We start from the raw sequence: 14157 nt of genomic DNA on the forward strand, positions 1-14157 counted from the left end.
GACTTAATAAAGAAATAATGGTATATGAAATCCTGTCTTTTGCAACAAAATGAATGTAACTGAAAATTATCATACTTAGTAGTGAAATAAGCCAGTCCAAGAAAGATAAATACCATATATAAATACCGATCTACAGTAACTAATAGAGTTCACAAAAGGTAATCTATAGGTTTTGAAATTGACATTTAGAGATTTGATGACTGTTATAGTGCTTGTCTCAACTGTTGAGGGAAAGTATTTTTTTCTTCATACTATTTGTTGTACTCTTTACTTAGTGTAGGGTTAATATTATGAGTGTAGCATTAACTGAAATAGATCTTTGTAAAAATTAAGAATGGGAATTGGAGAGGGAAGAGGAAGAAGGGTAGTGGTGTGAGAGGGAGGGAGAGTAGGGTGGGAAATAATACTATGTTCCTGAATCTCTGTAGGAAATACATGAAACTTGTATACCTTAAATAAAATTTTTAAAATATAAATTCCCCAAATTGAGAATATGTGTCCTTTTTGGAAGAGGTCCAGCAAACATGCAAGAAATTGAAAAAAGAGGGCTGAAAATAGGAATCTCTGAAGAAGTGATGTTTAAGCTGAGTTTTGAAGCTGGAGGATGAGTTGAACAAAGAGAAAACCCTGAAGTAGCAAGAGATTAATACTTCAAAAGCAGAGAAAAGCGCTAGAATGTCCTGAGCTGTGAAGGAACTGAAGCAAGCTGGTGTTTCTATGTGTATATTATAAGCAGTGTTGTCTTTGTTGTAGGGGAAAATTCAGGAGATGAGGCTGGAAAGGGAAAACAGCAGGCTGCAATGCACTTCTGTGAACAATAAAGTTATCCCTCAGTATCTGAGGATATTGGATCCAAGATAATCAGTACATAAAAAAAAATCCGGGCCGGCGCCGTGGCTCACTAGGCTAATCCTCCGCCTAGCGGCGCCAGCACACCAGGTTCTAGTCCCGGTCGGGGTGCCGGATTCTGTCCCGGTTGCCCCTCTTCCAGGCCAGCCCTCTGCTGTGGCCAGGGAGTGCAGTGGAGGATGGCCCAAGTGCTTGGGCCCTGCACCCCATGGGAGACCAGGAAAAGCACCTGGCTCCTGGCTCCTGCCATCGGATCAGTGCGGTGCGCCGGCCGCAGCGCGCCAGCCGCGGCGGCCATTGGAGGGTGAACCAACGGCAAAGGAAGACCTTTCTCTCTGTCTCTCTCTCACTGTCCACTCTGCCTGTCAAAAAAAAAAAAATCCTTAAATACTTGATTTCTTTACATAAAATTACTTAATATATGCATATGATTTGTGTACATCTTCCCGTATACTCTAGATGATCATCTCTAGCTTACTTATACATAGTACAGTGTAAGTGCTACATAAATAGTTGTTCAACTACATTTTTTTTGGACAGGCAGAGTTATAGACAGTAAGAGAGAAAGAAAGGTCTTTCTTCCGTTGGTTCACTCCCCAAGTGGCTGCTATGGCCGGTGCGCTGCGCCGATCCAAAGCCAGGAGCCAGGTGCTTCCTCCTGGTCTCCCATGCAGGTGCAGGGCCCAAGCACTTGGGCCATCCTCCACTGCCTTCCTGGGCCACAGCAGAGAGCTGGACTGGAAGAGGAGCAACTGGGACAGAACTGGTGCCCCAACCAGGACTAGAGCCTGGGGTGCCGGCGCTGCAGGCGGAGGATTAGCCTAGTGAGCCACGGCGCCGGCCATCAACTACATTCTTTTGTGAATAATGACAAGGAAAGAATTCTGTGCATGTTCAATACACATGCAATTTTTTTTCAAGCCAAGACAATCCTAAATTGCTTGAATCTGCAGATACCAAACCTGCAGGTGCAGAGCCTAACTATTTAATGTAAACTCGGAACCATAGAAGACTAGGAGAGTGGGAAACCTGAAAAGTATTTAAGAAATTAAGTGACAGTGACATGCCACTTAAAAGAGCATTTTCCCTTACTGAGAATGAATTGTTGAATGGTAATAGTATTGTGGTGATATGGAGTAGAAAACACATGAGGCATTTGAGGAAAGCTGGTAGGCTTTTGGACATAGAGATAGGAAAATGGACATAGGAATTCTTTAGGGAACACCATCAGCATTTACTGCTGGATTGCACAGTGTAAAGAGGAAATTTTAAAAAGTTTCACGGATGACTCCCAATGTTTAGCTGAACAAGTAACTGGAGGATTTGTGATGTTGTTGCCGAAATGGAAAGGAGGGGAGGAGTTGAGAGAAAATAGTTAAGTTTTTCACATATTGGATTTGTGATGCCTGTGAAACTTCCAAAGGCGATGTGAAATAAGCAATTGGGTATAAGTTGTCAATAGCTCAGAGAAATGTGGGCTAAAGTTAGTACAAAATGCGGTGTCATTGGTTCATTGTGGTAATTAAAAACTTGGGATTGGAAAGTGTACTTAATTGGAAATTAGAGAGTAAGAGGAGAAAAGAGACTGGGAAGTCCTTCTTGAAGTTCAAACCTGTGTATTCAACTTCTGCTGATGGCCCATAAAACTCTCACATAAAAAAATATCTAAAACTTAGTACATTGTCTTTCTTGTTACCACATATCTTATTTTCTACTTTATGTCCTATCCTAGAGATTAGGTAACATTATTGTTCACCCAGATCAACTATGCTGGAAGCCTGATAGTCATCCTAAACTATTACTTTTCCCTCACATCCTGTCAAATACTAATTCATGAACTTCTAATATTAATGTTACATATTACTAAGATGCTAACTTGATATTAATATATGTTAAATAATTCAGAAACTGCTTCATCCTCTCTGCCCATTGCCACTGAGTTTTTCTGGCTCTTGGTTTTTCTTTTCCATACTACTGCACTAACCCCAACTGAAAATATATGGTGTATGCTCCTCCTTTACATTGTTGCCATAGTATTCTTTTTGAAATAAGGAAATATTTGACCATGTGACCATTTTTTAAGGATTTCTTTGAAATGCAGATATACAGAGAAAGGAAAGAGAGAAAATATCTTCCATTCACTGGTTCACTCCCCAAATGGCCTCAAGGACCCAGACTGGGCCAGGCCAAAGCCAGGAGCTAGGAGCTTCTTTTGGGCCTCCCATGTAGTTGGAGGGGCCCAAGACCTTGAACCATCTTGTGCTGTGTTTCCAGGCACATTAGTAGGGAAATGGATTGAAAGTGGAGTAACCGAGTCTTGAACTGGCACCCATATGGGATGCCGGCATTGTAGGTGTAGGCTTAACCTGCTATGAACCCTGTTCCTGAATAAAATTGATTATGACTTCCTTAGTACCTCTAGATGTTGTATCATACTTAGTTTAACATATCTCTCCCTCTATTAAAGTTTATTTAGGATAGAATTTGTATTTTATTTTTATGCATGCATAAGCCTAATACATAATAGATTCCTAATAAATGCCAAGATGCTGTAGTATAATGGTTAGGATTTCAGACTCTTGGTGGGACAGATATGAGTATAAATATTGGTTCCAAAAATAGTAACTAAGTGACACTGGAAGTGATTTAACTCAGTTCCATCATCTGTGAAATGTATGTGATAGCGATATACATTGAGTGTTCCTAATACAAAATCACAAAATATGGAGTGCTCCAAAATCTGAAACCTTTTTTAATGTAAACCACTCCTTAGTCCTTCACCAAATTACTACACTCTCTTCTCACTCATGAGTCAGAGGGATCTCAATTTTTTTGTTTGTTTGTTTTGTTTCTTGGGTTTTTCTTATTAAATTTGAGAGAGAACTCCCATCTGCTGATTAATTCCCCAAATGACTGCAACAGCCTGAGCTCGGCCTGCCTGATTCTGGGAATTCCATCTGGATCTCCCATGTGAGTGGCAGGAACCCAACTATTTGAACCATCCCTACTTCCTTCCACAGTGCATATTAGCAGGAAGCTGGAGTCGGAAGCCAGAACTGGGAGTATAAAACCCAGGCACTCTAATAGGAGGTGCAGGTGTCCTAAATGGCAGCTTAACTTATGCACTAAACACTTGCCTCTGAAACTTCTTGAGTATCAAAGTGACTTTAAAAAATTTTAGATTTTTTTCCCAGAAACCATTTATTTAAGGAATACAAACTTCATGCATTACATAAGTACAACTTTAGGGACATGGTGATTCTTCCCACCATACTTCCCACACTCTCACCCCTCTTCCTCCTCCCTCTCCTATTCTCTTTTTCTTTTTACCAAGATCTATTTCCAATTAACTTTATACGCATATGATTATACTAAGTAAAGAGTTCTATAAATAGTATTAAACTGTTCCTCAACAGTCTAGACAGGGGCTATTCAAAGTCATTGCATCTCAAATTGTCAGTTTTACTTCTGTGGATTACCTTTTAGGTGCTCTATTAGTTCTCACAGAACGGAGAGAACAAATGGTATTTGTGCTTTTTGGACTAGCTCATTTCACTAAGTATGCTGTTTTCCAGTTTCATCCTTTTTGTTGCAAATGACAGGATTTTTTTTTTTTACCGCTGTGTAGTACTCTGTAGTGTGCATAATTTCTTTATCCAGTCTTCAGTTGATAGACATATGGGTTGATTCCATATCTTATCTATTGTAAACTGGATTTTTAGTTTTCATATAAGGGATGCTCATTGGATATTTAAAAATTTGAAAAACTCTGAAATCTGAAACATGTGTGGTCTTTAGTGTTTCAGATAAAGGGTATTCAACATGTACTAAGCTTCCTACAGTATTTGTAAGAATGTAGACTGTAATAATGATCATAACAAGTAATTATATATTTAGTATTGAATGTCAGGTGAATGCTTTAGATACTCATCACTTTTAAAATATAGATTTGAGTACCTTCCTTACCTGGCATGTGCATAAAAAGTTCTGACTCTGTATCTGACAGCTCTGTTTCACATACCAAATCCCATAAACAGCATATTTCCTTACCAAAGGTATGCCATATTCTAACTTCCCTTGCAATCATTGTTACACTTTGATTTGATTTGGAATGTCTCCCTCTATTTTTCTTCTTAAATTTTTATTCATGTTGTAAGGCTTTTACTGTTCACTCTCTAATCTCTTGCTATTCATTATCAAGCTTGTTTAAATACTTCTTTCCTGGGCATGTGTGGAACTTTGTACATGCATCTGCTTCACTTGTATATGTGTGTATCACTCAGAGAAGACTTTCATTTCTGTATTCACAGAGTCTAGCCTAATGCTTGGGCCATGATTCAATAAATATTTATTGAGTAAATGTATTCAGGGGTCAGTAAGTCCCTGATGCAGATAAATGTTTTTACGTAAATGTCATACTTTGTATCAAGAGTCAGTGAGCTCACTCCCTGCATTTGTTTTGTTTTGTTTTGTTTTGTTTTGTTTTGTTTTATTTTATTTTATTTTATTTTATTTTATTTTATTTTATTTTATGTCGGAGTTACACAGAGGCAGAGAGAGAGAGAGAGAGAGAGAGAGAGAGAGAGATCTTCATCTGCTGCTTCACTTCCCAGTTGGCCGCAACTGCAAGAACTACGCTGATCCAAAGCCAGGATCAGGAGCTACCTCCATGTCCCCCAAGTGGATGCAGGGACCCAAGGACTTGGGCCATCCTCTATTGTTTTCCCAGAGAGCTGGATCAGAAGTGGAGCAGCTGGGATATGAACCAGCCTCCATATGGGATGCGAGTACTGCAGGCGGCAGTTTTACCTGCTACGCCACAGCGCTGGCCCCATGTTTTATAAATGAAGTATCTCTTGGCACGATCATGGTCATTCATTCATGTGTTTTCTGTGACTGCTTTTGCACTATCATGTCATTCTTGAATCATGGTGAGAATAGATGGCTTACAAGGCTTAAACTTTCACTAACTTGCTTTTTGTGAAAAAAGTTTCCTGATTCCTCTATGTAGGTGAATTACTTTAAGTAATGTTTGGAAAGGACATGTGAAATTAGCAAAATTGACCCTTTTCTATAGCATATTAAAATGCAGTGATATCCTTTTCCTATTCTTATACATTCCTTTTTCAAGCATCTGTATTTTGTTAACACTCTAATGTTTTTTACATGACTATAGGCAGGAGCAAGCTTTTACAAGATTACTGGCCTGGGCCCTTTGCCTCAAGCTGTTTATAATGGTGAACCCTTGAACAAAGAAGAGATGAATAGAAAAGAACTAGAAATGGCTATTAGCGACAAAATGATGGATACATCTGTATATTTACAAAGAGATTTTTTTATGGTAAGTAAGCATTTTTGAGAAAATACATGATAAATGATATTTATGTATTATACTTAAAATTTATTTTAATGGCAAAGTTAATGTTATAAAAATTTCCATCCTAATCATTTCTGATTTTAAATGTAATAAACATCCGTAATTGCAACCAAAAAGCTTAAATAGAAAAAATTTTAACTTTTATAAGGAAACTTACTGCAGTACTCCTAAATTGCATATTACTTATTGATTTGTTTCAGGTTGTGAAATCTTTAAATATATTAGCATAATTTAGAAAGATGTATATAAACTCCCTATATTTTCTAAATAATGTTTTTCCTATCTTAGGGCACATTAAATGATAGAATGAATGCAATTGATTTCTTAATGGATAAGAATAATGTTGTACCCCGTATAAATTCTTTGATTTTGAGTACCAAACCGCAGTACCTTAATTTAATACCATCATCAGGTAAAATAATGCTCCATGTGCTATTCTACAAATGTTTAAGTTGTGAATGTTTTTTCATTATTTAATATTAAATATGAAATTTTTCAGTAACTGCTGATATTGAAGATTTCTCTACTTTTTCTTTCTTGGATTCACATGATAAGAGTGCTGTAATTGCAAAGAACATGTATTATTTAACCCAAGAAGGTAATAAATACATTTGTTTTCCTAAATTTATTCCTAAAGTAATAAGAACTTAAAGTGTAACCTTAAGGTGCTTACATAATAAATTTTATTATATTGCCATCTTTGAAGATCTGGATTTCAATTTGTTTGCAATTTGTTAGGATTTAAGGATTTAGCTGAAAAAATGATGCCTCCTATCATAACTAATTATATATACAGGAGTTCATAGTTGCTTTTTGCCTTTTGAAAAAATAAGCTCTTATCATTTTCACCATTTTTTTTTTTTTGTTTTTGTTTTTTGTTTTTTTTTTTTTTTTTGACAGGCAGAGTGGACAGTGAGAGAGAGAGACAGAGAGAAAGGTCTTCCTTTGCCGTTGGTTCACCCTCCAATGGCCGCCGCGGCCGGCGCGCTGCGGCCGGCGCACCGCGCTGATCCGATGGCAGGAGCCAGGAGCCAGGTGCTTTTCCTGGTCTCCCATGGGGTGCAGGGCCCAAGCACCTGGGCCATCCTCCACTGCACTCCCTGGCCACAGCAGAGGGCTGGCCTGGAAGAGGGGCAACCGGGACAGAATCCGGCGCCCCGACCGGGACTAGAACCCGGTGTGCCGGCGCCGCTAGGCGGAGGATTAGCCTAATGAGCCGCGGCGCCGGCCCATTTTCACCATTTTAAGAATAAATAAAACTTGTTTAAGTTAGGAGGCGGAGAGAGACAGAATGCTCCCATCTGCTAGTTCACTCACCAGATGCCCACAGCAGCTGAGGCTAAAAGCCATAAATGCAGTCCAGGTCTCTCACATGGGTAGCAGGAACCATGGACTGAGTCATCACAATTGCCTTCTGGGGTCTACATTGACAGCAAACTGGAATCAACTGGAGGTTAGAATCAACCCTCCATACTTTAGTGTGGGATGCAAGTGTCTTAACTGTTAGACAAAATACCCACTCCAAACTTTTTCAAAATTATGCCAATGCCATAGTAAATTATAAAAGTGCAATTACTGAGACATATGAGATGATAACTTTTCTGAATTCTGATTAAGCAGGAATTGAAGGTTTTGCCTATATTGGGGGTTTTAACCAGAGGAATGGAATCCAAAACCATAACACATTGAGAAATGAGGCTTTATCCTAAGCAGAGAAGTCTGCATACAGGCTTATTACAGTACAATGAATTATTCAGATTAATGAAGATAGAATTTGGTTGGTTTTTGTTTTGCTTTGCTTTGTCTAGCCTACTTTACTCTGGAGATAAAAAGGAAAGCCAATAAATAAAACATTGAAAAACGCACATTTGAACTCGGGAAATAAGCAGTAAAATGAGGGTGATCTAAAGATGGAATGAACATATTGTAAGGGGTAAACTTTTATGAATGAGAGCAATTTGAAGAAAACACCACACAGTCATTTTGTATGAATGCTGTAGATTGAATCCAAGTTTTGACCAGATAGCCCTTAGTTTACTTTATAGATTCTATAATTTTGTGTTCATAATGTGGTTTGTACATAAGGAGTCCAACAAATAATCAAATATAATGCAGTTCCATCTCATGGAAGGCTGCAGCCCTGAATGTATCAAGTGAAGGTAAGGGAGAGAAGAAAACCACAAGTATATTAATCAAGTTCTGGGTATTATTTCAGAAAATGTCTCTAGACATCAGAATAAGTTATCTTGTAATTAAAGCCATTTGGTTAAATCTCTTGAATTAAAAATACTAACTAGAACCTTATTTCTTCTTAGTTGCATTTATGTAAATGTGTAAAGAAATGAGAGTTTCAAGAGGTTATGAGCACTTTTGAAATATTTCTGTTTACTGCCTCTGATAGTAAAAGTACTGACATTAGGTAGCATCAGAATTCTTTCCCTTTCTTTTTTGAAAATAATATGTTACTGTCTTGCTATAAAGTTGACTACTGAAGGTGGCATGTTGAATAGGAGTTCTCCTTTTTGTATTTTTAATTCTTTCATTAACCAAATCCCTGTTTTTGTATGGTTAAATAGTACTATATTAATAACTGTAAGTTTTAGACCTATTCAGGAGTAAGTTTTTGATATAGAAGATTTTTTTACAATTATTTTAAGCTTATGACTTGATCTAAAGGATCGATTTTTCTATTAGTTTTATTGCTGGCCAGACAAGTATATTTCACATGTTATATGCTATGGCTGGATGAAATTAAACCCATTTATAACTGTGACTTGATAATTAAAAACAGTTTCTTACTATGGATTCTAAATTGCCAAATTTTGTTATAAGAGTCATAGCCATGCTGATAAAAAAAAAATGATAGGAATTAGGCTATATTAATGATAGCCAGACATTTGAAAATTAATTAATTATAATCTAATAAGATATTACCCCTTTGTATGTCTGCTAATAATATCAATTATATCTGGATTTACATATATATGTTAAAATGCTATTTTATTTTAATAAATACAACTAGGATGTAGTCTTGCTTAACAACAGTGGGATTGTGCAGGCCATAGTACCATTTTCTTCTCTTGTAACACTGTTCTACAGATGTGTGCCTTAAGAGATTGTTCTTCTTTTAGGTATCTGAGTTTATATAAAGCTTAGACAATGAATTACTCTCCCAGTATTTAATGTATGTATGTATATATACACATAAATAATTAGCAATATTTGCTTAATTTAAAAATGTTTTAATATGTTGCTCTTTATGTTAATTTTATTAGTTGTAAATACTCCCTCTGCTTTTCATTTGATTTTTGAAAGAATTAATTTGAGTAGACTATTTGAAACTTTCAGATGATGTGATTTCTTCAGTCACTCTCTGGATTATTGCTGATTTTGATATGCCATCTGGGAGAAAACTACTTTTTAATGCATTGAAGCACATGGTGAGTAGTATCCTTAGTAGAAGATTTTTAATTTGTTGTAATTTCATGAAAGCAATATGAAGAATGTGTATTAAATCTTTATTCCTCTCATGATACCATTTTAATTAACTTGATTGAACGTAGTACTAGGAGACTGACATAGGACATCAAATTCAATCTCTGTGTAATACAGAGATTGCTGGCAAAAAGAAAAAACTTACCTGTCTTCTATAAAGTTAAAAAGTCTGACAATACAAAATGTTTATGAGTCCATGAAGTAAAGGTATTCTTATATATTACTAGTGGAAATGAGACTAGTACAACTATTTTGAGAAATTGGTTTGTGTCTTCTGCAATTAAAGATATGCATATCCTGTTTGTAGAGCTTTAAACTAGAAGGTAAAATATCATTGGTAGTATGGATAAAAGAGACTCTTCAAACCATGCAGCTATGTGCAATGCCAAAAATAAAGTAACTGCAGCCACAAAAAAAAGCAATATTGATGGATCTTAACATTATTTCAAATGGAAATAGAGCACAAAATATTGTATACATATAATCCCTTTTAGGTGAAATTGGAAATGGATGATATGCTTAACAGTGCAGTTTAGGGGGTAAACAATAAGGAAAACGAGAATGTTCCTGTATGGTCATAAATGGCAGGAGAGTGTTTGTCTTAGAAAAGTAGGAGAGTGAGTGTGGTATTGGCGGAGTATATAAGGAAAGCTTTGCATTGCTGGGAGTGCCATATTTCTTGACCTGGGTGGTAGTTTTATGGTAGTTTAATTCACTGAGCTCTACATTTTTGTTATGTGTCTTATTTTGTGTGTAGTATTTAACATGCTCAGAAAGAGGCTAAGTAAAATGACATCTTATAAAGTAGTCTTTATGCAAAAAAGTGAAGTGACCAGAACTCCTAAAATGATTGTTTTCACCACATTCAATACAATTACCATAGACTGACATAAGAAGGTGATCTATGGTAAAGAAAAAAAATTTAATAAAAATAAATTATGTTCAATATAAAACATTTAATAATATAATAATTTAACACTATGAATCTGTTTTCCAGAAAACAAGTGTTCACAGTCGACTGGGGATTATTTATAATCCTACATCAAAAATAAATGAAGAGAACACAGCTATTTGTAGAGGGATTTTGGCAGCTTTTCTGACGCAGAAAGACAACTTTTTGAGAAGCTTTCTTGAGAAACTGGCAAAGGAAGAAACTGCTACTGCTATTTACTCTGGAGATAAAATCAAAACATTTCTTACTGAGGTCAGTGGTTATTTGTTTGAAGAAATAACTGTCTTTGCATATTTTAAAAGTATAAGTCAGTGTACTTGGAGATAACATGTTGTTGAAAACCATCAATAAATAAGCTTAGTGAGTTGGAGATACTAAACACTTTTACAATTTTGAAAAATAAACATTAATGATTATGACATTGCATAGGGCATTTAGCAAATCAAATTTCGTGCATTTCATTAACTACTTTTTGAAAGTAGCTGAAATAAAACTTTATTTGATAAATAGCAAGCTGTCTCTTTATAACAAGTACAAACGTAAGAATTAAACATCATAAATGGGGCCGGTGCTGTGGCAGAGCAGGCTAAGCCTCCACCTGCAGTGCCAGCATCCCATGTGGGCGCAATTCAAGTCCCAGCTGCTCCACTTCCGATCCAGCTCTCTGCTATAGCCTGGGAAAGCAGTGAAAGATGGTCCAAGTGCTTGGGCCCCTGCACCAGTGTGGGAGACCTGGAAGAAGCTCCTGGCTCCTCGTTTTGGATCAGCTCAGCTCTGACCATTGCAGCCATTTGGGGAGTAAACCAGCAGATGGAAGACCTTTCTCTTTACCTCTGTCTCTCTGTAACTCTGCCTCTCAAGTAAATAAATAAATCTTTAAGAAATTTTAAATTAGTTCTAGTGGTTGAACTCTGTAATTAACACACAATTATTCTTAGGTGTTTAAATTTTAACTGAAAAGTGATCCCTGTTAGGAATTTGGAAAACATTATGCTGAGTGAAATAAGCCAATCCCAAAGGGACAAATACCACTTGTTCTCCTTGATAGCTGACAACTAACTGAGCACCAAAAAGGAAACCTGTTAAAGTGAAATGAACACTATGAGAAATGGTGACTTGATCAGCCCTCGCCCTGACTGTTGATGAACAACTTAATATGTTATCCCTCTTAGTATTTTTTTTGTTTGTTCTACTTAATACTTTTGGTTGAATACTGTAATCAATACACAATCCTTCTTAAGTGCTGAAACTTAACTAAAAAGTGATCGCTGTTAAATATAAGAATGGGAATAAGAGAGGGAAGAGATGTGCAATTCGGGACATGCTCAAGCTGACTCACCTCAAACGGTAGAGTTAGAAACATACCAGGGGATTCCAATTCAATCCCATCAAGGTGGCATGTACCAATGCCATGTCACTAGTCCAAGTGATCAATTTCTGTTCACAACTGATCATAATGATAGGACTAAGAACCAAAGGGATCACATAAACAAGAATAGTGTCTGCAAATACTAGCTGATAGAACCAAAAAGGGAGAGAATGATCCAACATGGGAAGTGAGATACACAGCAGACCCATAGAATGGCAGATGTCCTAAACAGCACTCTGGCCTCAGAATCAGCCCTTAAGGCATGCGGATCCGGCTGAAAAGCCCACGAGAGTATTTCAGGCATGGAAAGCCAAGACACTCTGGGGGAAAAAAAAAACACTAAATGAAAGATCTCCACGAGTGAGATCCCAGTGGAAAGAATGGGTCATCAAAGAAGGAGGTACCTTTCTCTGAAGGGAGGAGAGAACTTCCACTTTGACCATGGCCTTGTCTAAATATGATCAGAGTCAGTGAACTCAGGGGGCTTCCATAGCCTTGGCAGCTCATGACAAGAGCCTAGGATGATTACTGACGCCATAAACAAGAGTGTCAATTTGTTAAGTCAACAACAGGAGTCACTGTGCACTTCCTCCTCATGTAGGATCTCTGTTTTTAGTGTGCTGTACATTGAGATTTAATGCTATAACTAGTACTCAAAGAGTACTTTTCACTTTATGTTTCTGTGTGGGAGCAAACTGTTGAAATCTTTACTTAATGTATGCTAAACTGATCTTCTGTATATAAAGAGAATCGAAAATGAATCTTGAGGTGAATGGAAGGGGAGAGGGAGTGGGAAAGGGGAGGGTTGTGGGTGGGAGGGACGTTATGGGGGGGAAGCCATTGTAATCCATAGGCTGTACTTTGGAAATTTATATTCATTAAATGAAAGTTAAAAAGAAATTGTAAATTAGTTGGTGAAAGTGATTCTTTTTAAAAAAACATTTTCAGAATAAAGTAATCATTTAAAATCATAAGTTGGTATAATTTCAAATTCTGTAAATATTTTAAAGAAGGATTTTTAAGAAAAGAGTGTATTTATTGTTACTAGTTTCAATATTTTAATTCTCTGTCTTAGGGAATGGATAAGAGTGCTTTTGAGAAGAAATATAACACCGTTGGAGTGAATATTTTCCGAACTCATCGGTTGTTCTGTCAAGATGTACTAAAGTTGCGTCCGGGGGAAATAGGTGTTGTCAGCAATGGCAAAGTAAGTAGAAAGCAATTGTTCACTTTTCTCAGTGACACTGATGAGTTAGGTATTAGACTTTTTCTGTTAAAGCACAAGTGATGCAAAATACCACAGAAGGAAGCACTCATCTGTTGAACTCACCAGACAGCGTGTTTTAGCTCACAAGTTGCTGATAGACTCAAGTTATAAGGCCTCGTCTTTTTTAAAGCCAAGTAAATCTGAGTTGCTACATTCATTATATAACCTCTGTGAGATCTGGTTTTTTATTTGGACAATGGGAATGGTAATAATCTGTTGTTGGAGAGATTAAATATACTCTTATGTGTAAAACAGATGGAAAGAACCCAGACAGAGACGAATTTTCATTAAATGTTAATGTCTGTTTTCTCTTGAATTGTTTAAAAGCCTTTATTGAAAATAGCAGATCCAGGGGCCAACACCGTGGCTCACTTGGTTAATCCTCCACCTGCAGCACCAGCATCCCATTTGGGCGCCGGGTTCTAGTCCCGCTTGCTCCTTTTCCAGTCCAGCTCTCTGCTGTGGCCTGAGAGTGCAGTGGAGGATGGCCCAAGTGCTTGGACCCTGCACCCGCATGGGAGTCCAGGAAGAAGCAACTGGCTTCTGGCTTCAGATCAGCACAGCGCCGGCTATAGCGGCCATCTTGGGAGAGAACCAACGGGAGGAAGACCTTTCTGTCTGTCTGTCTCTCTCACTGTCTATAGCTCTACCTGTCAAATAGATTAAAAAAAAAAAGGAAAATAGCAGATCCATTTGTAGACTTGATTTTTGTTACAGTAGGTGAGAGGCAGTATAGAACCAAGATCAGTTAATCAAACGCCAGTGAGTGCAGAGAGAATTTTAGCTCAGTATATGCCAAAGCTTTCTAAAATTGTAATAAGTTGTCAAAGGAGGTAATGCATTTATGC

At 37.2% G+C, this 14157-nt stretch overlaps 1 protein-coding gene across 12 annotated transcripts in view; it reads left to right on the forward strand.

Moving 5' to 3' along the window:
* The window catches only part of UGGT2 (UDP-glucose glycoprotein glucosyltransferase 2), a 246604-nt gene that overhangs the window by 142467 nt on the left and 89980 nt on the right, over window positions 1–14157 (forward strand). For all 12 annotated transcript variants that reach the window (XR_016212759.1, XR_016212760.1, XR_016212758.1 and 9 more), the window contains 6 exons: window positions 6026–6190; window positions 6515–6638; window positions 6726–6824; window positions 9575–9666; window positions 10719–10925; window positions 13118–13249. Coding sequence is in view for 8 of the 12 variants with exons in the window: in XM_089303495.1 (XP_089159621.1) it covers window positions 6026–6190; window positions 6515–6638; window positions 6726–6824; window positions 9575–9666; window positions 10719–10925; window positions 13118–13249 (819 nt within the window). In the remaining 4 variants the exon portion in view is untranslated. The remainder of the gene's footprint in view (window positions 1–6025; window positions 6191–6514; window positions 6639–6725; window positions 6825–9574; window positions 9667–10718; window positions 10926–13117; window positions 13250–14157) is intronic.

Source organism: Oryctolagus cuniculus, chromosome 9 (assembly GCF_051225735.1).
Source record: "Oryctolagus cuniculus isolate XC-2025 breed Fujian yellow rabbit chromosome 9, ASM5122573v1, whole genome shotgun sequence".
Lineage (NCBI taxonomy): Eukaryota > Metazoa > Chordata > Mammalia > Lagomorpha > Leporidae > Oryctolagus > Oryctolagus cuniculus.